Genomic DNA, 25,867 nt, shown 5'->3' with positions numbered 1-25,867 from the left:
TCGTCAATCACAAGACAATCCGATGTGATGTTAGAAGGGAGAAACGCTAAACAACCGTTGTAATTCGTCAGGAGAAGAAAAGCAGGAAGTAGTAAAAGAAAAGGGAAAGAAAGATTGGGTGAAAGAAAAAATAAAGGCAACCCCTGAGACACGGTTCAGAAAGTCCCGCGGTAAGCCTCCGCTGGGGACAAACTGACACATGAAAACAAAAGGGGGGAACCGGGAGTCCAGAGAGTGGGAACATCTAAGGGGTTTGGGGGTCTCTGGGAACAAACCCCTCCCCCCCCCCCAGCCGGCCCTGCGGAGGCCAGTCCTCCCACGAAGCATGGCTTTGCGCTCTGCTGTCACTTCCACATGACCTGATCTCTACTCCCAGGTCCCCGGCCGCGGCGGGAAGTCTGGCTCCTTGGAATGCTGGAATTCCATGGTGGTTGTTTTTTGTAGTCTTTTCTTCCTGGTCACAGCGAGGGAGAGAGTGAAACCCAGTGCTACCGCTTCTACAATACTTATCTTCTAGTCAAACTCACTCACTCTCACTCTCTCTCTCTCTCTCTCTCTCTCGCTGTACCTCGCACACACATCCTCCCCTCTGTCGCTCTCTCTCGCTCTCTCTCTCTTTCTCTCTCTCTCTCACTCTTTCTCTCTCTCGATCTCTCTAATTCTCTCCATCTCTCTCTCACATACACATCCTCCCATATGTCACTCTCTCTCTCACTCTGTCTCTGTCTCCCATTCTCTTCGTGTCTGGTATGTTCTGCAGTGGGACTCACAGCCAAATCATTTTCCCATATCTGGTCAGCTGCTTATCATCACAATTTATTCATGCATGTACTGATAAGTTACAAACTCCCATGAAAATATCCCCCCTCCCCCCGTTCACCTGTTTCAACCTTTGTTATTAAAGTTATTATAATTCAGTCATTCCCTCCTGGGTCGGTAGCGTCTCTGAACGATTACTAAAGCATCACACTTTGACATAATTCTAAATCACACACATGATATTTCCATTTCCAACCCCTGTCAGTTTCCATATCCTTAGTCCCTGTATTATTCCTAATGCTATTCTTCTATGCGGCTTTTTTCAATAGTCTGTCTCTTTCTCTCTCTCTGTCTGTCATCCTGTCTCTATTTCCATATGCTTGGGGGAAAAAAAGACCTGCTGGGAGACAATCAAACACTGTGTCTGGAATGTGACTGCGTACAATCTCCATCTCACGCCCGCGTTTAGGCGCTCCATCAGAACAGGGAGGGAGAGGGAGGAGAATAAATGATCTGGCAGTCAGTCTAGGCATCGCATGGCTGACTATTGCCTCATGTGGCTTTACACCAAGAAAAACATCCAGTCATTCAAGCAGCAGGTATTCTCCAGGGCCAACAACTTGTGTATCTGTGGGTGCGCGTGTGTGCGCGTGTGTGCGTGTGTGTGTGTGTGTGTGTGTGTGTGTGTGTGTGTGTGTGTGTGTGTGTGTGTGTGTGTGTGTGTGTGTGTGTGTGTGTGTGTGTGTGTGTGTGTGACTGTACATGCTATATGTGAATCGTCACTCTCAATGATGGTATTCCGATGGATTTGGGGGATGACCGTGATAACAGCGTTTAGGAGCAGTGCGCAGAGGTGATTAGTTGTGGCTCCCAAGGACCTGCCAGATTAACATTAAGCAGTCAATATATTTCACGAATTATCCGAAACTCATATACTCTCATAAAAAATCACCGCCAGCAGGCTGTGTGTGTGTTATGTGGATGTGTGTACTTGTGTGTATGATCGTCTCAATGTGTATGCATCAATTTCAACAATGCGAGCGCATTTAGCCTAATCGCTAACATAAGCGCATCAACATGTTGATGTACAAGCAAGAATAACAATGGGAATGCAGCAGACTCTACTGCTTCAACCATATGCCAGTATTTTTCAAATTTTTTCGGTTGCAATGTTACCTGTCTAGCAAAATTAAAAATGAAAGGAGTGGTTTGTAAACCAACTTCATTAAGTGTTACGAGAGCCACAATCTAGAAGCACATCTGTTTCAACTTTATGTTAAGCGTATAATCTCTGAATGTATAACTTGGTGCGTTTTCCATGATATATAAAGTGGAGACAGCGCTGGCCCTGTTTGACGTACAAAATATATATTGGCATAATAATCCGTTGAGACGAGTGCATCACACACTCAGTAAGAGTCTCAGTGAGACTCAGTCCATTGAGACAAAGATCCAGGCCAGCAACCTATTTCTCATCCACAGAGGGACACACACTTGTGCATGATCCTAAAGACTACATGAACCATTCAGAACCTAGGGTTTGCTCATCTTCTCTTACAGCCACCATAGCCTTTTCCTGGTCCTTCATATTTGCTTTGACCAATCATGTTGCTGGAGGCAGGGATCTATAAACTCGTAATTGAACACAATCTCTGCCAACAGTAGTAATCTGTAAAAAGCTGTCTGTAAAGGTTTCAAATCAATACTGTGTATCTGGCAACTGTAGAAATACACTTATTATAACCCCCTTCTGAAAGCCTCATCCACTCGTGCAAATGAGTTTCTCTTTGGTAGAACAACAAGGTGTAACTGCCCTTTCAGTGTTTGGTCTCTGGCCCTGCAAGCTCCGTGACGTCTCCCCCTGCAAGTTCTGCCTTAACATAGTTGGACTGCTGGATCTGAGTTTACCCAGTCACTAACCAACCTTCCCTCAACACCTCCACCATGTCATGCTGGGGAGAGAAACCGGGGCTCTCATTGGGACAATGGGACACTTGTCTCACAGTTGTTGTTGCTGCTGCTGCTGTCACAGCAGTCCTGGGACAGGCGTTTGCCTAAGCTCTGGAGTCACAACAAAGACTAGGACTGGCTAGGGAATAAACAATCATAGATCTTCTCAGGGTCACATCCAAGAGAGCAAGCAGACCTTCCTCGCCAGCGCCTCCCAGGGCTGGTGCGTCAAGAAGCAAAGCCTTGTTCTTCTGGTTTTGGGTTCTCCTCTGTAGAACGGGAAGAATGGGCCGAAGGGGATGGATTATTATAACATTATTACATTGTCCCCATGTTGTTCCATTGCATTCCAAAGCATCATAATGACTCATGACTCACAAAGAGCGTAGTGATATTATAAAGCATGCATTGTCTTGGTCCTTTAAGAGACTTACTGCCTCATAACCCAAAATATTAAATTGCTCCCAAATGCACGTGAAATGCTCTGCAGGCTATGTTGATGTCACTCACCTGCATACTTTTCTCTCCTTCTTCCTCTCCCACACACACATGCACGCACACACGCACATACCCTCACACACACACACACACACACACACACACACACACACACACACACACACACACACACACACACACACACACACACACACACACACACACACACACACACACACACACACACTCCTGTGGTGTGTTAGTAGGGTTTTGATCATGTCACGTGACCGACTACCAAAAGCCATCGCTTCTGGAGAACACCAAAGAATTCCAAACACGTTCCATACAGGGAGTCAGATAACTGCACTCTGTGGACTCCGTCCCTCTGCATCACCGGGCTCTAGCCTTTGAGTAACATATATGAAGATTAATAAAGCAACACATTTGTGCTTTATAGACATATTATCTACACATTTCCTACATTTTTCTGGGTGAGTTACAGTTATAGATTACTGTAGTACTAAGTGAACAGACTTTTGAATAGACTACGAGGACAAAGTGAATCAGTCGTAGATCAACCTTATTTCAGAATACGGCAAATGCTTTATCCAACCCTTCAATGGTGTGTAGATGCTTCAATTGTTGCTTTCTTCACAGTGGAGAAACATAAGGGAAAGCAAGATAATTATGCCCTAAGTACACACAGACATACAATCACCCACATAGGTACACACTTGCGTGCACACACACACACACACACACACACACACACACACACACACACACACACACACACACACACACACACACACACACACACACACACACACACACACACACACACACACAAAACACTAAATGCCACTTCAAATCCCCAGCCGTGGATTGAGAAATTCACCAGATGTAGGGATGCCCATTTAACATTAAAAGTACAGTTGAGGGCAGAAATCACTTTTGGAGCCAAGCTGTGTAACCACAAACAGATGGGCTCTACTGCCGAACTGCAATAGATGAAGGAATGGAAATAATTTATCAGAGGTAATGGTGGCCAGCCCTCTCCTGACACCCCCGTTCTGACAAACTAGTGGTGGCTGCAGTCAGCACAACTCCTGTGTTGGATCAGTCCACTGGGGCAAAGGGGGGGTGAGGGAAGGACCACAGCCCTCTCTTTGCATTTGGCCATGTACCGGATGTGTGATTGGGGTGTAAAGTGCATGGTCTGATTATACATTAAGTTACATAATTCCTGATGGACCAGCATTCACGGTAAATGTATTACCGTGTGTGTGTATCGTAATCTGTCTCATTGTATAATTGTGGTGACTTCGATGTTTGTTGGAGCTGAAGGGTAAAAGTCCAACTCCCTCAGTCTGTTGGTCTCTCTCTGTATCTCTTTTTTTTCTCTTCCGTACACCAATGCAAGAATTGAAATGGCCCTTGAGCTTAGTCAAATGAAGGCCACATTGGCCTGGGTTTGGTGTGACAGAATGTGGACCGAATGGGGAACTCTACAGACAGCCCCTGGTCCTGAAAGAGCATCAGCACATCAGAGTCCTGGGAAGGACTCCTGCTGATGGAGAGAGAGAGAGAGAGAGAGAGAGAGAGAGAGAGAGAGAGAGAGAGAGAGAGAGAGAGAGAGAGAGAAAGAGAGAGAGGCGGAGAGAGAGAGAGAGAGAGAGAGAGAAAGAGAGAGAGAGAGAGAGAGAGAGAGAGAGAGAGAGAGAGAGAGAGAGAGAGAGAGAGAGAGACGGAAAGAGAGAGAGAGAGAGAGAGAGAGAGAAAGTTAGCGTGAGAGAGAAAGTTAGCGTGAGAGAGAGAGAGAGAGAGAGAGAGAGAGAGAGAGAGAGAGAGTGTGTGAGAGAGAGACACATAGACAGAGAGGGAGAAAGAAGAGAAAGAAGGGAAAAAAAATAAGAAATGGAGAAATAAACACAAACACAGCTCTAAGCCCTCAGAATGTACTGTTGGACACCAGGGACAGAAAGACACACTGGAAAGCATGGAACAACAACACGTCTATAGCTAAACATTAGAGTTGAATCAAGAATCAAGAGCATTCCGTTCAGCCATTCTGCTTCCAAAGGGAGTTGGGGGGGCGGGGGGGGGGGGGGGGGGGGGGGGAGACGGAGGCGTCGTCAGGCTAGATGCTGTTCAGAGGAGAGAGTGTAACAAATTCCATACACACCAGCGGCATGTTTGTGGAGCCCCGCAGGCCGCTGGTTTGGGCTGGCGATGCCTGGGACCGCTCTGCAACAGTAAACAGTGGGGGGAGCTGCAACCAATCAGCAACTTAGCGGAGTAAACAGCCCGAGCGGCCGCTGCAGGCAGAGCGAATGGCTGGATGTGTGCATGCTGGTCTTTGATCTGACCACATTGTTTTTGCTTCGGTTTACTGCACCTTGCAAAGAACGCTACGATACAAATGGCTTGTCATTTTGACGGGGGGAGAAAAATTATGGGATGTGACAGTTTTGCCTGTGTATCATGAAAAGCAAATGAAAGTTCAGCATTGTATATAACTGAGTTAGAGAAATGCGCCCTGGCATGGTACATAATAACAGAGGTCGTTCAATGGAGGCCCAGAGAGTCTTAAGAAATGTTGACAGGTTCCACAAAAGAATAAATGCTACGCATTATTCTCCTTCATTTGCAATTCATAGAGGATACTATGAGAGCGCAGAACAATTCTGATCAAATGTCAATAACAAAATAACGCAATAACACAAATATAAGGCCCTGCTTGTGTCTCCCTACCAAAGGACCAAGTATCACAATATTATCCATTAAGCATCTGTGGCAGAACCTGCTATTCATAACATGATATGGATGATGGTCTGGGATATAATAACGTCCTAAACCCTTTAATTATGGCCAAGCAAAAATGAATTCTACCCTCCCCCCCATACCTCCCGAAAGAAAGGGTAGAAAAACAACGAAGTACATTGTTCCCCTGGTAACGCAAGAGTGTGCAGCATCATCATTATTATAGGGAGCAATGGATGTCATCGCTGGGCGGCGTGGAGGATTACAGGCCGGAGCGGCGGCAAGGGGGGGGGTCAATTTAAAATAAAGAAGAAGAAGCAGACGGCGGGGAGGATGAAATTAAATGTCCCATCAGGGGAGGGCAAAGGCCGGCGATAGTCTCAGCAGAAGGCCTTTATCTCAGGATTAAGTACGTCGTTCCAATGCTGTACGTTTACCGCCGTGCTATTGTCCCTGAAATATAATACCTCTTTCATTTCGGTTGTACTGTGTGTGTGTGTGTGTGTGTGTGTGTGTGTGTGTGTGTGTGTGTGTGTGTGTGTGTGTGTGTGTGTGTGTGTGTGTGTGTGTGTGTGTGTGTGTGTACAGGGGTTGGTTGGGGGGGGGGGGGGGGGGGGGGGGGGGGAGAAAGAGGGGTCAGGATAGCGAGAGAGACTGAAGGGCCTTTTCATTAAAACATCAAAGAGCGTGCACCCATTCCTCCTTGGACCGTAGCACTTTGCTGAGCCACTTGGCCCACTGTACGGTTCAAGCTAATCCATCTGCAGTCAATCGTGCGTGGTCCTTATCACGCTAATTACTTCATCAGAGGTCGAGGAGGAGGAGGAGGTCGAGGAGGAGGAGGAGGAGGAGCAGGAAGAGGAGGCCCCGGCCTCTCCGTTGTCTCCCCTCAGGAAGTTGGAGGTTACAGTTAACCACTCTTGCATGGATCAATGCTGATCGTTCCCCCCCCCATCCCTCCTCATCACCAGACAGCCCTCACCACCTCCACCCCCTGACCTCCCAGCAATGTGGCCCGTATACCGACCGACCTCCTCCCCAGAGCCTGGGAGAGATGAGTCTCCAATAATGGGAACATGAGGCTGTCATTGGGGATTTGAGTTAAAGCCGGCCTGTACATCCGCCCCCTGCCATGGCTCTGGGTATGTACCCCCGTCAGGTGCAGGATCAGAGACTAGGTATGCACGGAATGCCAGCTCCTTCCCAGGGCCGTAAGCACGCCATGCCACGCACTAACTCGCGCTCACACACACATACGAATACAAACACACACAGATACACTCGCATATACATAAACACAGATACACACATATACTGTACATACACACCCACACACACATATATATGCATACAAACACAGGCACATACACTCACATATGTATACACAAACATATACACACATATACATACACACACGCAAACACACACTTAAACATACACACACACACGCACATGCAAATACCCATACACATATTCATACACACAAACGCTCACATATACATACAAACACGCACACACACAAAAACGCACACACAGACACACACAAACCCACACACACACACAAAAATGCACACACACCACACACATACACAAAAAAACACACAAACCACCTTGCATACACACACACACACACACGCACAAACATGGACACGTGGCTGAAGGGGGCTCTATGGGGAGACGGCGTTGCAGGTCAAAGGGCGAGGATTAGCCTTCATGCACGGCGGACGATGTTCAATCTGGGATCATTTATGGAAGCAAGACCCAACCCAAGCTGCAGAAGACGGATTGCAACACTCCATCAGGCATGCTTCTGGTGATCACACGCAATGACCCATGGACGTTGTAGTCCAACACTGAGACGGCCCCCAGCTCCGGCTCACCTCCCATCCATCGCCTGTCTTTGACCCTGAGACGTCTCATCCGGCCCAGGGCAAGGACACACCAGGGTAGATTAGGTTTTCTTTCCTTTTTATCTTCACACATAGTAATCTCATTTCACGGGCTCCGCACAACCAAGGTCAGCCTGGAGGAAGGGCGGGGAGAGCAGGGTCCCTGGAGGTGGGTGGAGGTCCTCTCACATGCTGCCCTGTGCATCATCTCACATGCTGGGTGTGCTTCAGCTAGGGGCCCCTTTCTTCTGTTATGGAGTGTCAGGGTATCTGGTTGAACTAAAACTAAAAATATGAAGTTTAGCTTCACTGACAGGCTACTCATGACTCAAGTTGGTGGGAGTATATCCATTTGAGTGTGAGAGAGAGAGAGAGAGAGAGAGCGAGAGCGAGAGAGAGAGAGACCAGAGACAGTGCCCTTGGGGGAAATGTCAAGCCTTGATCAAATGTATTTCATCACCTCACCCTGCCTTATGCCGCGCTCTTTCTCAACTCTCACTCTCTTGGGGGCATGGTTAGTAGGCAGGTCAATGAAGCGGACCACAACCTCCACGCCCCGAGCCCCCAAACGTGGGGGTCTAACGTGACATTCAGAGACCCTCCATCCACCACACCCACACCCACCCCACACCCCCCCGCCGCGAACCCCATGGAGTGTGATAACGACACGGTGTGAGTTACATACCAGCGCATCGCATAGATAACATACCAAACCCAGAGCAGCTGCTGCCACTGACTCCCCTCAACACATTCCCCACTCGTTGATGAGCACGAGCACTTCCAACACACACACACAAATGCACTTGTACACACATGCGAGTGTGCATACACAATCGCACATGCACATGTACACAGGCCGTTGCATATGTGCACACACAAGCACGTGCACACATACACACGTGCACGTGTACACTCGCACATGCAGCTTTCGGCGGAGCCTCTGAGTCTCGCTGGCCTTTGTAAATGGCCGTGGAGAATGTGTGTGTAATGGGGTATGGCGGGTAATAATGCCGGGATGGTGGATAACCGTCAATTAATCATCCATGTGCGACACAGGCAGCGGAGCCCGTCTGTACGTTGGATGGGAGGGGAGGGAGACGCGAGCAGAGCGGTGTAAGCCTTAATAAGGTCTGGTACCAGCCAAGGTATAAGCACGCATTAATAAAGAGTCTCTGGGGCCGGCACAGACAAAGCCGGGGTTTAGGCGTGAACCTGGTGGGAAACTGAGGCCCAAAAATAGCGTGTGTTAATGAACGTTCAGACATTCACACACACACTCACATGACACACACACACTCACATGACACACACACACACACACACACACACACACACACACACACACACACACACACACACACACACACACACACACACACACACACACACACACACTGTATGAACAAACACACATAAACACACACACACACAAAAGTTACACACACAAATCATAAATCGTTTTAAAATAAATCCCTGCTAGGCATTTCCAAACATCAACGTGGAGGCACATTAATACAGTTTGAATCTTGCATAGCCTGTAAAAACCAAGAGATCCAAGATATGAACCGTCTTTATTGTACTGAATGGTGCACCACTTTACACAAACAAAGAATCTCAGGTATCGAGTGAATATATTGAATACAAAAACATAGTTTCCTTATTTCTCTAACCCCATCTCTCTCTCCCTCTTTCTCTCTCTCTCTCTATCCCCCACCCCCCTCACAGCTGTTTGTAATGGCTTCCTGGAAAGGTGTGTTGACCCACAGAGAGGCTGTGCTCTGCCCATGAAGGGGCTTCGGTGAGCCTGGCCCAGCGATGTTTTCTTTTAATAAAGCACAAAAAAGAAAAGTGATTAGCCCACCTCCCCCAGTCACAGTATGGATTTAACCCCTTCAGCCATTCTCAGAGAGGCGCATCAAATCTCTCTCATGCATAGGGCAGGATATGAAAGATGCCTTTCAGATCCTCACAGAACATATGCCGGCCCACACGTGATGTGTCTGTGAGGGACGTGTGTGTGAGTGTTTGGGGGGGGGGGGGGGGGGGGGGGGGGGGGGGGGGTGGGAGGGAGTGCATGAGTGTGTTCACACATGATAAAGTGTGTATTTGTGTGTGTCTGTCTGTGTGTGTCAGTGTGTGTGTGTGTGTGTGTGTGTGTGTGTGTGTGTGTGTGTATGCGTAAGTATGTGTGAAAGTGTGTAGTCGCACATGAGAGCGTATGTGTGTGTGCATCCCCCCACAGCAGATTTGCAGACTGTCCCTTGTCTTCTCAGACCATCGGATATTAAAGTTGAGATTTGCGCGTTGGCAAAACATATCTCAGCATATCCCCAGGCATACTGCATCCACTTCACAGGCCCTGGCCCTGCTACCGAGGCTCAGTCACAGCACAAGAATGAAGCGATTCCCGGACGTGTGAAGAATTCCCTAGGTCTGCCAGAGAGAAGGCCTCTGAAGCATTCGGATGTCGGTTTGAGTTCTGCACGCGTCGGACTGATACGTTCCCTCTTTCCTCCTGATATCCCAAATTTTTCAGGCCGACCACGAGCTAGGGTACCCTGAACATAAAACACAAACAAACATGTATGCCATGCGCTCACGTGTCCAGAGTGGAGACAGAGGTCTCTTCCCCGGGCGTGTGAAACAACTGTGTACAAAACAATAAAGAAAAGAGTTGGACTCCAATTTGGGTGGGCGTGACCACCAATGATTTGCCAATCATTCCACTGCTTTTATGAGACTGACACTGTTGCCAAGAGACGAGAGAGAAATCCTTTGAGATATAAATCAGGAGAGGATCCCGAATGGAGGGATAAAAAGACAGGAGTGAGACAGCCAAGTGGAGAGAAAAAACAACTGAAAGAATTGTAGATAGTATTTAAGAGAAAATGGGGGAAACAAAAAGCCGCAGCTATGATGACAGACACTTGCTTAACATCTGATCAGAATGGCTTCCAATGCTAAACCACAGAACACTAATGTGTTGATTGAGATATTTGATTTTTTAATAGATTATATTTAGAATGGTACTTCATTTAAAGGAGTAATGTTGTACTCGCTTTGAGACAAAGAAAAAGCATTCCGGCATGGAGAGTTCTGCTGCTGATTTAATTTATATTGATCCAAATAGTGGTCATTCTTACTTATACATCCTTTGTGTAATCATGATTGACAGCAGGAGACCTCCAACGCTGCATCTCCGTCTGATAAGAGCCAATAAACCATATGTATTGCTACCAAGGGAGTCCAAAGGAAAACGTTCAGGCATGTGAAATGATTCCCCAGCAGCAGATAATACAGTTCAAGAAAAAAAATCATTTTTCCCTTCAGAATACTGTTGGATCATCTGAATACCGTTTAAAGTCACTCATTTTGTGGACTAGTATCAAAACTGATATGTATTTCTTCCTTCTGTTATCCATCATCTCATACGCATCATACATATACTGAAAATCTCCCAAACTGTATCCATTCACCCCAAACGACAACTAGAACCTCTGAAATACTGTGTTTATTCAATTCAAGGAATGCCAAATCAGAAGACGGGGGGGGGGGGGGGGGTGAAAGTCGAGCCTCTGAATGTGAGGGCGCAGTGGGAGGATGGGAGCATGACAGCCCACCTCGGTTCGGCCTGAATCAAAACATCCCTTCCCTGTTCGGCCGCACTCATGAATGGGAGCGGAGCGCCCCACGAGCTTCCACCCAGGGCCTGCTCTTTGTTTGTCTACCCATGGATCCTGGCAGCCCTGGTGCACAGGGAACAGGAAGGGATTCAGACGGGAAGCCGGGAGAGAGAGTGGAATATCATTAGATAGAGAGAGACAGAGTCTGTCCACTCTATAATCCCTTCGCGGAGCAGGGACCATATGGAACAGGGCTGGCGGCCTGCGGCCCCCCCCCCCCTCCGGTGAGGGCCTTCTGATCAGATGTTTGGCTTGGACTGGATGGCTCTCCTTCCCTGGAGAAATGAGACAGGTCTTAATCTCCTCAGAGTCGGTTCGATCTCGACGCGTCTTCAGGACGCTGCATGCGTACCGACCGAGGCACTCAGGAACATCAACAATGATCTGTACTTGAAAACGGTACAAACGTTTGCCTTTAAAGCGCCTCTTTACTTCCAGAGACCCGGTTCAAAAAGTTTCCAACAAACAAAAGAAATCAAGGGGGATTCATGTCCAGATGCGAGCCATTCATTGTTAATAGTTGTGGTATGTTACCGACTGTTGGCACAAACACAGTAATCGTGATGGCTTACTTGGGCACAGACCATAGTATCTGTTCTGCAAGGAATCTGTGGGCAGTTGGGGCTGACTTCCATTAGCCAGCTGTGCTGCAGGAAATGGAAATGGAACAGATGGGATCCGTGGAGCCGGTCCAGCCGAGGAAATTAGCCAATATCTGTTTACTGACCAGGTACCATGGGTCAGTAATAAACATTATAAGCATCAGGCCTGGCCAGGAAGCAGTGAGGGAGCAGAACAAGAGCAGGCAGGAGGGAGAGAGCGAAAGACATCGGTCTGTCTGTCTGTCTGTTTGTTGCTCCCTCTCCTTCTCTCCCTCTCTCCCTCTCTCCCTCTCTCTCTCACACTGTTTGCCGTCTGCCCTGGTGGCATATAGAGACTGACCCATAGAGAGACACTGAGAGCCAGACATGGAGCGGATACAAAAAAAAGAGAATCTAGATAAAGACATATAAGGATCTACTCTAATTGAATCATGTCAGTTAGAAGGCATAAGTCAGCGATAGCTCTCGAGATGAGCCTCTTTGACACAATCTTTGCAATCCAAATGAGATTCCATTCTCCCCCATTCACTCAAAGTGCTGTGGTAGATAAACTCATTCGGTACATTCTGTAACTTGTGTCGAGTACATCAACACATCTATGCATTGCTTGCATTGCTGGATGTTATTTTCCAGCCAATTTCCTTCAGTTCGCAGTCTAAAGATTAAGATCTAAACTGCCTCCCCTACGTTGTCTTAAACAGCACAACGGTTTGGAGTGAAGCTTTGAGTTATTCAGGTTATCCCAGTTCCTGGGGGCTACATAAAGCATGCATCCTTTTGTCAACTTATCACCCATTAAAAATAATGACTATCGTTCTGTTTCCAAGCATATCAGCGTGGGTCTTGCACCTTTTTATCTAATCAGTGGTCCCTGCTCCCTGATGTCAGCAGGACTGCAGAGTTGCTCACCAGCTTCCGCAAGAGACTCAAGGCTCACTTGTTCACAGTTCCCCTGGACACTGCATAGCCTCCCTCCTCCCTCCGACAGAAGCCGGTCCAAACAGACATCTTTACTCGCACCGGTGACAGAGGCAACGTGGGACACCCTGGATAGACAGGGGCTCTTAGGAGGAACTGTCAGCTGTGCAGAGCCAGGAGCTACACGCCAGTCAGCGGGTTTGGGGAGGGCAGAAGTGGGCGGAGATGTGGAGAGGAGAAGGGAAAATGTTTGAACCAATCGAGTAATTTGTGGTTATTTACTAAATACCTCAAACACACACACTCACACACACACACAAATACACTGATGACCTCCAACACACACTCATGAGAATGTATGCTTGCGTTTTCTTGTGTGTGTGTGTGTGTGTGTGTGTGTGTGTGTGTGTGTGTGTGTGTGTGTGCGTGTGTGTGTGTGTGTGCGTGTGTGTGTGTATTTGTGTGTATTTGTGTCTGTGCATGTGAGTGCGTGCGTCTGCTAGTGATTTAAAGTTTGGTTTGCCTGAAACAGAGCCAGCATATCATGATAAATGCTGAGGGAAAGAAGAGGGAAAAGAGAGAAAGATGGCAAAAGAAAAAGGAAATCAACTCATTGGGGGAGTATTGGAATACAAAAGTAAACCATCAGACCGTTCAGTTCAACCAGCCCCCAGGCCCAAACGTTAATCCTGGAGAGGAGGAGACGATAAACGATAAGCGAGGGACAGAAGAAGCATTCGGCAGAGGTAGGAAAGGTGAGAATGATAAGGGAATAAGGGAAGAGAGAGATTTATGGACGCACTAAAAAGAGAAGGGAGGCTGAGGAGGAGGAGGAGAGGGATTTTCGCTTGGATTTTCAAAAGGCCTCGTTTCTCACACAGTAAAGCCTTTTGGACTCAGAGAGAAGACTGTGGCGTGATTAACGAGTGAGGGGTTTTATTCACCTGTAGTGCCCGGCAGAGGGAAGCTCGGCTGTAAACCTAACGGAGAAGAAAAATAGAAAAGTAAAGCAAACGCGTCATGTATAAAAATAAGAAGAAATATGAAGAACTGTAAATGTACAAAGGTATGTTGCTAGGGATAAAAGCAGAGCCCACATTTGTGATCATAACAGAAATAAAGGTATACGTTAGATGATTAGTTTGACTGTAACCTTGGGGCTAAAACATATAAAGTCAAAGGTATTTTTATTAATGATTAACCTTTTTTGGCTCCGCTTTGATCAAAAACACCCGCTGACATAACTTTCCATTTCAAGAGTAGGTAGAGAAAAGAGAGAGAGAGAGGAAGTGAGACAGAGGTTGAAAGTGAGCGAGGAAGCAAGCGAGGGAGAGCGAGACCCAATATATATTTTGTATTTTACTACCACACATACCGCCCGAAACAAAAAACCTGGATAATAAATCATGTATAAATGTTGGAGGAAATGGGCAGTGGAAGTATAAGTGGCCAAAGAAACAGAAATGGAAAAAGATTAACTGAGGGATGGAATGAGTGAGTGAGTGAGTGAGTGAGTGAGTGAGTGAGTGAGTGAGTGAGTGAGTGAGAGAGAGAGACATGAAGGAATAATAATGGCCAAGAACTGAAGAGCGAGTGTTAAACATTCAGATGATAAACGATTAGCACAGAGGCCTGCTGTGAAAGACCAATTCACCACCTGGACCCCCCACACCCCTCCCCTGTCATGCAACGGTTTACAGGGGGTCCGCCCCTAGTCCCCCTGCTACGAGAGGCTCCATTTTCATCCCTAAGCCCTCGCACAACACACACACACACACACACACACACAAACGTAAGCTCTCAACACAATGCACATGTGTGTGTGTGTGTGTGTGTGTGTGAATGTGTGTGTCACGGGGAAGGGATATCCAACTCCTTACGGCTGTGACAATGTCTGCCAGAGTTCAGCTTTGTAGTCCACAGCCAAGGACAACATACCAACACACACACATGTTCACACACCACAAGGATCATTCAACTGACTGACAGGTGGGAGGGAGAGACAGAGAGAATGCTGTTATGCTAAATGGTGTACGAGTTAAATTACACATCCGACTGGTCAAGGTCTGAAGCATACAGGCAATTAAGGCAAGACACAGGCCAGATCCTTGATTCTGCAATAACACTAATGGAATATGTGATCTCATAAATATAAAGAAATTAAGTAACATCTGAGAACTGCACTGCACTCACCTGATAGCGAAATGTAGTGTAGCAAGTGTGGTGAGTCGGGCAGATGTATGGGCCACCTGTGCGGTCCTTATGTACTACACGACCACATAAACGCATGCATAACAAACGCCTGTTGACCAGACCTCAAAAGGTCTTACGCGGCGCTTTAAGCCCCAGCTCGTTATGACTTGACCTGATCACTCTAACAGAACACAGTGCTCACGTGCTCCCATGCCTCACTTGTACCTGCCCTGGTCTCTCTACCTCTTTTTTTTCACTTATGCACGCACGCACGCACACACACACACACACACACACACACGCACGCACGCACACACACACACACACAGACTGTGGGAAAGTGGTCCACGTGCCTCACTCAGGTTGGGGTCACGCGAGTCAGACATGTGAAGCCCTGCTGTTTATGGGTGACGGGGGAATACAGAGGAATCACAGGCCGCTAATCAACATGCTGGAGCGGGAGGAGAGGGGAGGAGGGGAAGGGGAGGTAAAACCCTGAAGACCTTTCTTATAGGAAGGCCTTTAGTGTTTTTTAGTTAGTTTGTAGCTAAGTGTTTTAGCAATCTTTTATGTTCTTTATTAGTGTGAATAGCACTTTGGGTTACCCTGAATGAAATATGCTTTATATATGAAACAAAACTATTGTGAATGGTGTGAATAGCAGTAGTAGAAGTACTTTACAGGCCTACTCACTTTTAACTGCAAAACAGAGATTAGCCATTCATCACTATTTGTGTGATTGATATTTTTAATAAAAGCTAAGTTATGAAAACTGCTTGCCGTTGTGCTACGGACACCTTTCAGCTCACCCATTACACAAACATTAACACAGAACACCCACACACAACAGTGTGTGAGGAGATGGCTGATGTTTGGCTCATGGATCCTCACATCCCGTAAGCCCTATGAGCCGTGGAGAAGAGAAGGCAACTGAACGGCACAGTGGTTCACAAGGCTGTGGCGATATGTTTCCCATATGTAATCACAGAGACATGGTTAATCACCAAACGCCCGCTCTCTGACAAGCCATTAATTACAATTATGCGCCTTGCATGACTTCAAAAAAAGTTTACCAATTGGAACAGATTTCCCCCTGATGCATAGTAGACAACAACAAAAGAGGACAGGATTGGCAGGGGTGAATGACTCCAATGTCTTGTGCAATTTGTATGAACAACTAACTCCTCATACTCTGATCGTGTTTATATTAAACTATCCTCCGCTTCCATCCCTCATACCCTCGCTCCATCATCGTTGTTTTCTGTTGAATGTACATCGCAGATCTTATTATATAGTAGTTATATTTCCTACTGTGTTTGGCTTAGGTGTTTGGAATATGTCAGTGCAATTTGTGCAAGGCGAAATATGACATAAACATTGAAGGATGAACTTGTTGTAATGAAAGATTGTCATGCATTTGGCCTTGAAGAAAACATTTCAATGAGCCGTGTCTATTGCTGAAACGGACCTGATCGCTTCAACTCATCCACTTCAGGAGTAAATCCAGAAGACCTCCAATAATTGAGCTGTTTCATACATCAACGCTTAGGCTATTAAAACCAATGACATAAGTTAAGAGGTTTAATAAATCCCTTGTATTTGTTCAAAGGAATCACTTAATCATACAAGTATCTCATAATTCAATTTGTTTCTTTTTTATTTATAAATGGGTGTGCTTAACACACACACACACACACACACACACACACACACACACACACACACACACACACACACACACACACACACACACACACACACACACACACACACACACACACACACACACGTCTTGGACAAGAGTCTAAGCCTCATGGTTGGGAAGAATAGGGAAGAGCACCAAAAGGGCCCCTAAGTGAGCCAAGGGCAAGGAGAGCCCTGTGTTTACCCTGGCAGGGTACAGAGTAGCTCAGGAGATCTACGCAATTGACCGGTTCCAGTCCTCCTTACCCAGAGAGAAAGCCTCCCAATATGTATAGGAGTGACAGGGCCCTGAAAGACTTCACACACACACAAAATCAATGCAGCCCTAACTCGGACCCCCCCCCCCCCACCCTCACCACCACTGACCACACACCTCCTGGGGGGACCACACCAACCTAAACAATTAGAGATAACAAAGGGAAATGTTTTCCATACCAGAATCGTGTAGAAGGAAAGGGGAGTTGTGTAGATAACCCAGGAAAAGTGAAGGAATTGTTGGCTGGCTGGTTGTTTACTGTGATCCTATAAGGGGGAGAGGAATGCCAAGGCCGTAGCAAGGACGGCATCAGCTGGGATCGTTTTTCATAAACAATGTACACCGTTGCACACCACTGAACAAAAAGAAGAATGAAAACCATGCAAAGTAAAATAATCACGACGTTTCTGCTAGTGATTTGCAAATCATTTTCTTTATCTGGGAAATGTCATCACACAGAAAGGTCTGAAGGGCATTTACAGTGAAACGCAAAGGGTGAAACATGTTTGTTTTTTTATGTTATTCAAAGGCAATAATCAAAAAAAGGAACTTTACTAGTATATTCTCCATGAAATCAATCAGTTCCACAGTGCCAAGTATCAAAAGGAAGGAAGACGTTGTGTATCGGGATCTGGATCGACATTAGCAGGGCCTACCCTATTGATTTGGAAAATTTGATTGAACTGATTCAGATAATTCCATTAAAGGGCTTAAGACTTTTTTTTCACAGCAGCTTTAATGTTCTGAGACGGCTTCAAAGAGGAGAGAGAGGCGCTGGCTTAGTGATCACAAAGAAGACAGCCAGCTGAAGAGGCAGAGGGACTGGCACACGATAAATGAATGGATTAATGAATGGATGTAAAGACTGATGGTCCAACAGGCAAGCATGTCTGTCCCCATCCGTCACATGGCTCACACCCACACACATTCGCGGCTAATAAAGAGGCATGTAATGCCGTTTGTCTTAACTGTTGTATGTGCATCCATCAAAGTCAACCCAATTACCTTGATCGTGCCAAGACTTGGCTTTCACTCACATGATGGACCCGTCTTGACTCAGCGCTTTTGGCTGAATCTCAATCAATAAGATTGCGCCAAATGGTTTCACACCAACTCTTAATTATACACCAAGTTGTTAAGAATCAAGAGAATCAAAGGAACACATTTTTTCTGTTTATTGGAGACATTTTTGGTGTTTAACCAAGACTTTGAAAATCAAGAGAATCCACAGAACCAATGCTATAATCTCTATTCTCACAACATTGGAGGTTACAAGACTTCCACAATTAGGGGGGGGGGGGTTACAGACACACCATCGTCTCCATTGCTTTATTGGCATTTATCCATACTGATGGAGGGGTCTGGTGTCTATATTCTGACTGTTTAAAATACTTTATACCATCACCTCCAATGGCTCCTCAACCTTAGGGCTATGATTGCCATCTAGTGGAAATAGTTACCATTCTGGAACCACTTCTATTGTGTTGAAGAAAATTGAATCTGCTGTGTAACAAAACACATTATTCATGAGGCTTTAAGAAATGCTTTGTTTAATACAAAGGAATGTAGGGCGTATAACAAGTTCTCAATACAATATGATAATCAATCACTCCATTCAAATCGTGAACTCTGCCTGACAAAAATAAGTACAATTGTGGTTTATTTTGCTTTGTGATAGTTCAGTTTCATCATAGATGTTCCAAAACTAAATGATAAATGATTGACCGCCATCTGATGCATATTACTTACAATGGGATTCTTATTTCTCCAGATCCTAGAAATAAGGAGCACATGGGCGATGACTGAGAAATTTCTTTTCCACAAATCAAACTGGAATACTTTTTAAATGGGTTCCCAAAACTGCAATAAACCATAAAAAAGAGTCCAAAGAAAGTCCCAAAATTAGCAATGACTTACTGGGAGGTAACAGTGAAGTATTGACACATCCTGCAAAGGCAGTGCTGCATTTAGTAGACAGTATTAGGGGAAGGACTGTTCAGTAAGTAGATACTATCATGGGAAGGACTGTTCAGTTAGTATATAGCATAAGAGGACAGTTAAGTGTATAGCAACGACATGCTTGTAACAGCTGCTGACCAGTTGTAAAAAAAAAAACTGAATGAATGTTCAGTATCCAACATGGGTTTTAAGTGCAGTGGGCTCAAAGTACTACAATGACTTTTTTTCCAAGAACGCATTATGACCACTAGAGGGCAACAAAGAACTATTCCATTGCTGTCACAATCTGTTCTTATTGCACCAAAGATATCCGATAGAATGATACAGTTCATCTGAATCTAAATGATCACTGCTTGAAACAGCATAGGAACAAATAGTATTTCATTATAAGTGGAGATGGTTTTGGCACTGAATTAACGATCTTCTCAAACAATGGTGGGACTCTGCTTGCATCTTCGGGCTGCGTGTCCCGTCTCTTTACCTGACGTGGCCCGCAGCAGAGGGATGGAGGAAGGGGATCACTCAGGTGTCACACCTTCGGGCAGGTCCACCACGACCGGGGCGCAGTCGTCCAGATCGGCGTCAAAGTCCCAGCGGAACTTCTTTGTGAGGTGGACCTTGAACTTCTCCGCTCTCTTCCGCAGGGTGCTGTCCACGCCGGGCCCGATTGCAAACTGGAAGAAGTCCTGGAAAACAATGAATGTAAAAGGAGGGTTGATACTATTATAAACGATACAATGCACTGGATGTTGGTAGAGTATGATCAGAAATATTAAGTTCTTGTATTTCCTTATTGCATAGCAATTTCGGATCTTTTATTATTCATCAAAAGTACACTATGTTCATGTAAATTTCAAATGGCTGATGCTCGTGTAAGGTTGAGGACCCCAAAAATACATGACTAGCTCGCTAGCTTCGGCATTTTTTCTGCCCAGCCTTGGTCAATACCCGCGCAATGTGTGCCCGAGCACCACACATTTCATGAGTGGACTTAAAAAAGGCCTGAAACAGCCATAGATTGTTTACTTCGTCCGCATTTATTCATTAATGGCTTTTGGGATGTAAAGAGAAAGAATGCTTGTAAATTCTGCTTTAATATGCACAACTTCAACATTTCTTAATTGCTAAATTAAATTTCAAATAGAACATCTACTAAAAGAAAATCTGAAATATGTTATTCAGCATTTTCAGAAGATGCTATCGGGGCAGGTTAATACATACCTTCTACACGCCCTGACATGCCTGCATTATTATTGGATTAACATTTAAAGATGGTTAGTCACAGTTATGAATTGGCTACCTGGAGGGTGGACGTGAGGAAGTTGTCCTGCGATACAATGTCAACAAAGAAGTCTGGTGGGATTTCTCCGAGTTGATGGTAGAGCACGGCGATGAGGCCCAGGTACAGCTCCTTGTGGCTTCGCATGGCGTCCTCCGAGCGACAGAGGAGAGCCAGCAGCCGCTTCCAGTGCTCAAAGCCATCGTACACATTCCCGATCACGAAGCATACAAAGGCAAACTGAAGCTCACCTGTGGAGGAGGATAGCATTGGTAAAGTAAATATTACCAGAAAACGTTTTCCATTTAGTCAAGTATAAAAAAAATAAGTGAATGTCTGCTTTGACCCCCAACAAACCCTGTGGACACTCACCGAGAACGTCGAGGGGCTTCAGTTTGTAGTGCTTCTCCAGCAGATTCACCAGGGCGTAGCTCAGATCCAGGCTACACTGGGTGATCTGGGCAGGTGTGGCACCTGGAGGGTATGTCTGACTGGGGATACTGGAGAAGCGCAGCTCTGTGCCTTCCCTCTGCTTCATCTGGGGAAGCTTTTCTAAGCCCTCCTTCATACTCTGACAAGCAACGTCATTCTTCGGCAGATTTTGCTCTTCCCGATCCTTGGTGTGTTTGAGTTGGAGTTCGGGGATGACGTCACAGAAGGCACACACTCTGCCAGACAGAGGCTGCAGCTGATTGGCCACGTCCTGGGTCAGGCGGTCGGTCAGAGACACCCACTTTCGCATCACTTCATATGGGTAGGGCCCAAGGAAAGGGTCTAAGTCTCGTAGGTTGGCCCTGACACGACTCACCTCCTCCTCATTCTCAGAGGGTGAGAAGTCTAGATCTTCCTCTTTTGGATCCCAGTTAGCTAAAAGGATCTCCCGACTTTTAAGGGTGAGGAAGAGGCTGGTCTTTGGGCCAGTTTCACCTCCAATGTGAGCTGGGTTAGAAGAAGAGTAGTGCAGAAAGTGCAATCCTGGAGGAATCATCTTAACACCTCGAAAGCGGGGACCAACCTTCCAGCTCTTGTAGTCAATACCCAACTCTGTGCCCTGAGGAACTCCCAGCAAGACCAAGGTAGCTCCCTCCTCGAAGAGCCTCCGAGCAACATCAGGATCCATGTCCACACTGGCCATGGCTTGTCAATCACAGAGCCAATCACTGCTGAAGGAAACCAGGCGATCATTTTATTTGAATTAGATAGAAATAACGTATGACGGTTCAGTCTCATCGTACGCATTAGGGTACTTATAGTTACTTTTTTTTTTAAACATTGACTGAATCAAAGTTAGATTTTCCCTGACCAGAAATACTGATTTGAAGTTTGCTCTGCCAATAATGCATGTATACTAAAACCAAAATAAAATAAAACGTCATCACATGTCTAGACTGGTCGACATTCTTTATGTTACGATTTGATTTAGAAATAGTAATACATACGTCAATATCGTTGGCGGATCGGCTATTCAAGACTGTGCGTGAGGTTAGTACTCCCGTGAGAAACCCTCTATTGAAACAAAAGTTCCGCTTCCGCAACAGAAACGGTTCGGCGGACGGCTGCAGTTCGGATTATTGTTGAAAGTGAATGGCAAACTTTACAACCTAGGTTCGCCCTTGAAGTGATCTATTTTATTTTACTCGAAAGGCAAACAGTCAAATAATGTACACTGTCGTGTTTCAATATTGGTTACACTCTTCCGGTTATGTGACACCACGTGATTTTATAATTAGTGCTCGGCTGAGCTGCAGGATCGAGTCTTCTGCACTGTATTCTGGTAAAATAGTCTAAGTAAACATACAGAAGATATATTTTGATGTAGGTTTCAAAATACATATTGAGAACGGGAAATAGCTTACAATGTTAGCACCTCTAACCTGGAATTAGACCGAAACATTCAGTTAAAAGGTCATCGACAGATACCCTTCACGTGGAGGTAGGAAGTTGACAGTAGGAGGCTTGTATGTGTATACCTTTTCAATGACTGACAACATAACCGCCCTGCAACGAATCTGTTACTTGTTACTGTTGTTATAGCTGAAAAAGAATGTCAATAGTCACTTAGTATCTGGAATGAATGTTTTTATGACTGTTATGATTTGCTGATACATCAAATAAACCCTTATTGATCATTATACTTTGAATGCAAAAATGATATACCATGTTGAAAGAAAAACTTTTCAAGCAGAACTTAAATTTTTTATAATTTCATTGCTGTCTTCTCTTTGCCTTTCAGCATACGAGTTGATGTCTGCATGTGTGATCTATCGCCAGCTGGCCAGGCGAGGCCATGTCCCCCAATGCTATAAGGATGTCCTCCTGGCCAGGAAACTTCACAGGGCTCTTTGCGACCCAGAGGCTGAGGCTGATGAGCAACAGAAGGAGACGGAGGCAGCTGTCCACCCGGGGGTGTATCGGCTGCACTACAACCCCACCTTGTATCGCCGCCCCAAGAAGGAGAGTGACGCCGCGGCGATCAAAGCCAAAATCGACGAGGACGCACAGGGCTTCATAGTCGCCACGCCCTCCTTCAGGCAGCAGAGCAACCACTACAGTGTGAGCTCCTCACGGCGCCTCTCCAGCACCAAAAACAAGCTACTGGACCTGGCTTTCAACAAAGCCTCCGAGGACAGGACCCCACCGCGGTCTTTTGACAACAGAGAGGCCCAACCATCGGAGGACGATCCTTATAAACCCGACCCACGCGCCTTTCAGCGATGCCGGCCGGAGTACGCCTCGACGACCCTTGACTTTAGCCAGAGGCCGCCTGCCATCCGATCCGAACGGGCGTTGCAGCTTCTCCACAAAGCGTCGGTGCTGAAGGGCAGCCTGAAGGCGGCGGACGTGGCCGAGTTCCTCCGGGAGCTGGGTCACCTGCAGCCGGAGCAGACATCGCTGGCGAGGAGCGACACGCGCTTCATCATGCTCCTCCGCTACTCGGTGGAGAACCTGCGGCAGTTCAGCCACGCCCAGCTTCTGCAGGTGCTGGAGTCCTTTGTGTGGCTGGCCCTGTCCCCGGCTCACAGTATACTCGGGCAGTTTGAGAGTGAGCTGATACAAAGGGCTCCTCAGATGAGCCTCCCCCAGCTGCTGCTGGCGGCCGACCTGTGGCGCTGCCTGAAGAAGCCAGTGCCTCAGTTCCTACAACAACTCTATGACTCTGTGGAGCTGCAGCACATGGGTGTGGCTGAGCTTGTCCAATTGGTATACATTATGGGGGAAGGAAGGCACTGCCCAAAGGATTTAGTCGGCCGCATTGAGACGATCTTACTGCGCCACCTGGATAAACTTGAACCAGAGGAGGTGGGCACTGTGTGCCTGGGGCTCTTTAAATCGCAGACATCCCTTTCCGAAAGAGCCGTGGCCTGCCTCGTAGACAAGGCCCACTCTGTGGTGGGGGAGATGACTGACTTTGCTATGGTGAATGTCATGAAACTGTTGCGGTTCAGCCACCTTGACCACAAGGTGTGGCTGGAAGTGATGGCTCAGGAGGTGCCACGGCGAGTCCCGGGAATGGGCGTCATGGGGCTGATGCACGTGACGCTGGCCTGCTCTGCACTTCACTACCGCAGCGATGCTATTCTCATGTCTGTGGCGGAGAGGTTGCCCTCCTTGGCGCAACAGTGCCGGAGCAAAGACTCCTGCAAGCTGCTGTGGTCCTTTGGAACCCTGGGTATTCCCCCTTCCCAGTGTCCGGACTTGTACTCCAGCCTTGTTGCAGCTATGAGACAGAGAAAGGCAGAGTTCGAGCACTATCCTGAGCATCTTCTCACAGGGCTTCTAGGCCTGGCCTTTGTGGAGCAGTTCCCAGAGGACCTCCTAGCGTTAGCCCTGAGCCCTGAGTTTGTCAGCCAAGCATTGAAAAAGACCCAGCTGGAGTTGAGCAAAGATCTGTTCACTCTAGATGGGACGGTGGGGCTAGAGTTGCCTCACTGGACCGGCCCAAGGTTGGCGGTCAGACCAAGAGAGGAGGCTGCGAAAATGCTGTGGAGGTACGCTCAGACGGATATATGCCAGAAACCAGAGGTTCTGGAGGCAGAGCGACTGCTGCAGGATCTGCTGGGGGGCAGGCAGTTTGTATGTAAAAGAATGATTCTGCCTCACACCCGCTCTATAGACCTGTTGGTTCACCTAGATCCAACCGGGATTCCGCTACCTGTGAACGTAAGTCTTGAAACTGCTATAATTCCAGAGAAGAGCTTGTCAACCAGTCATGCTCACAAGAAATTGTTAGCAATGGTAGGGGTGAGGCTCACTGAAGATCTCCTAACACAGATGGTCTCCTCTAAAAAGGACATGGAGCCTTCAGGTTTGTCACATCAATCTTCACCACCAGCTCTGCTCAGACTAGAGGCTGATGAAGGAGTAAACCAGATGAGAGTGGAGTCGGAGCTCGCTACGACCAGGCCCCGCATGCTAACTGACACGCCTACGAAGTTGAACAAAACCCTGGTCAAGCTGGCCATTCAGGTGTCCAACAGGAACCACTACTGCTACCAATCAGAGCAGCTGATGGGGCTTCATGCCCTGAAGAGGAGACAGCTCCATCTGGCAGGATACAGGGTGGTAGAGGTGAACCACTGGGAGTGGTTCCCCCTGCTGAGGAAGCGCCAGGCGGAAAAACTAGCATATTTACACTGTAAAATCTACGGCAGTATGGACTGATGACTCTTACCCGCATTATAGGAATGTTTGTGATTAATTAAAAATTGCCACAAAATCACAAGGAAACATTTTTTATCTATTAATCTTGTTCACTTATTACTTATAAGATAAGATAAGATATACTTTATTCATCTCAGTGCAACCACGAAATGATCCCATCACTGATGTGTATGATTTATGTTTTATATATAATCATGTGACAGGATTATAGAAACAGAACAATGATCAAATTTACAGTATAGAAATACTACAACTTGTATAAGGAGGTTCTACAGTACACTATAGATCTGAGACTACCAAACATTGGAAGCTACAAAATATAAACATCTATCGTATGACAAGACATCTAGCTTTATTGACTGTATTTGGTCTATTTACATTTATTCGTTCAGCAAACGCTAATCTGTTGAACGCTAATCTGTTAATTTAGGAAACATTATCACGTGGGATATCATGGTTTCCTATTTTTTGAAAGAGTTAGTGAAAGAATGCTTTGAAACTTCTGCCAACAGTTGATGAGTGCCTTGATGATGATAATGCGCTTGAGCCGTCGTCTCTTCCCTTTTGTTTTTCTCGCAGGACAAACTTTATTTTGCTTTACCTGAAGATATAAAAAGTACAATAACAAGTATAACACGACTTTTCTTAAACCTTCTGCAATATAAGATTAATGATTTTTCAATGGCTGTGATCACAGAAAGCAATGTCATCAATATCATCACAGATAAAGGGGGTATTTGAATAGGTAGTAAAATTCATTAAAAAATAAGTGAAACAAATAACCTGTATTATTAAAGGGGGATAGAGTGGGT

At 46.3% G+C, this 25,867-nt stretch overlaps 2 protein-coding genes across 3 annotated transcripts; one reads left to right on the top strand and one right to left on the bottom strand.

Annotated features, from left to right (window-relative positions):
• Positions 1-18,685: 18,685 nt before the first annotated feature.
• On the bottom strand, positions 18,686-22,047 carry aar2 (AAR2 splicing factor). 2 transcript variants are annotated; one of them, XM_030351581.1, is made up of 4 exons: positions 21,833-22,047; positions 20,766-21,556; positions 20,415-20,644; positions 18,686-19,800 (listed from the first exon to the last, which is right to left on the bottom strand). In XM_030351581.1, exons 2-4 carry the CDS (start codon positions 21,526-21,528, stop codon positions 19,633-19,635), a joined length of 1,161 nt encoding a protein of 386 aa, XP_030207441.1. In that variant the 5' UTR covers positions 21,529-21,556; positions 21,833-22,047; the 3' UTR covers positions 18,686-19,632. The 2 variants fall into 2 exon arrangements, with proteins under 2 accessions (XP_030207441.1, XP_030207450.1); XM_030351590.1 differs by having other exon boundaries at positions 20,766-21,553.
• A 54-nt stretch (positions 22,048-22,101) lies between these two features.
• Positions 22,102-25,686, top strand: fastkd5 (FAST kinase domains 5). The gene is made up of 2 exons (XM_030351570.1): positions 22,102-22,326; positions 22,627-25,686. Exon 2 carries the CDS (start codon positions 22,638-22,640, stop codon positions 25,053-25,055), a length of 2,418 nt encoding a protein of 805 aa, XP_030207430.1. The 5' UTR covers positions 22,102-22,326; positions 22,627-22,637; the 3' UTR covers positions 25,056-25,686.
• Positions 25,687-25,867: the final 181 nt, after the last annotated feature.

This window comes from Gadus morhua, chromosome 1 (genome assembly GCF_902167405.1).
Source record: "Gadus morhua chromosome 1, gadMor3.0, whole genome shotgun sequence".
Taxonomy (NCBI): Eukaryota; Metazoa; Chordata; class Actinopteri; order Gadiformes; family Gadidae; genus Gadus; species Gadus morhua.
This window is presented reverse-complemented; position numbering and strand designations above follow the sequence as displayed.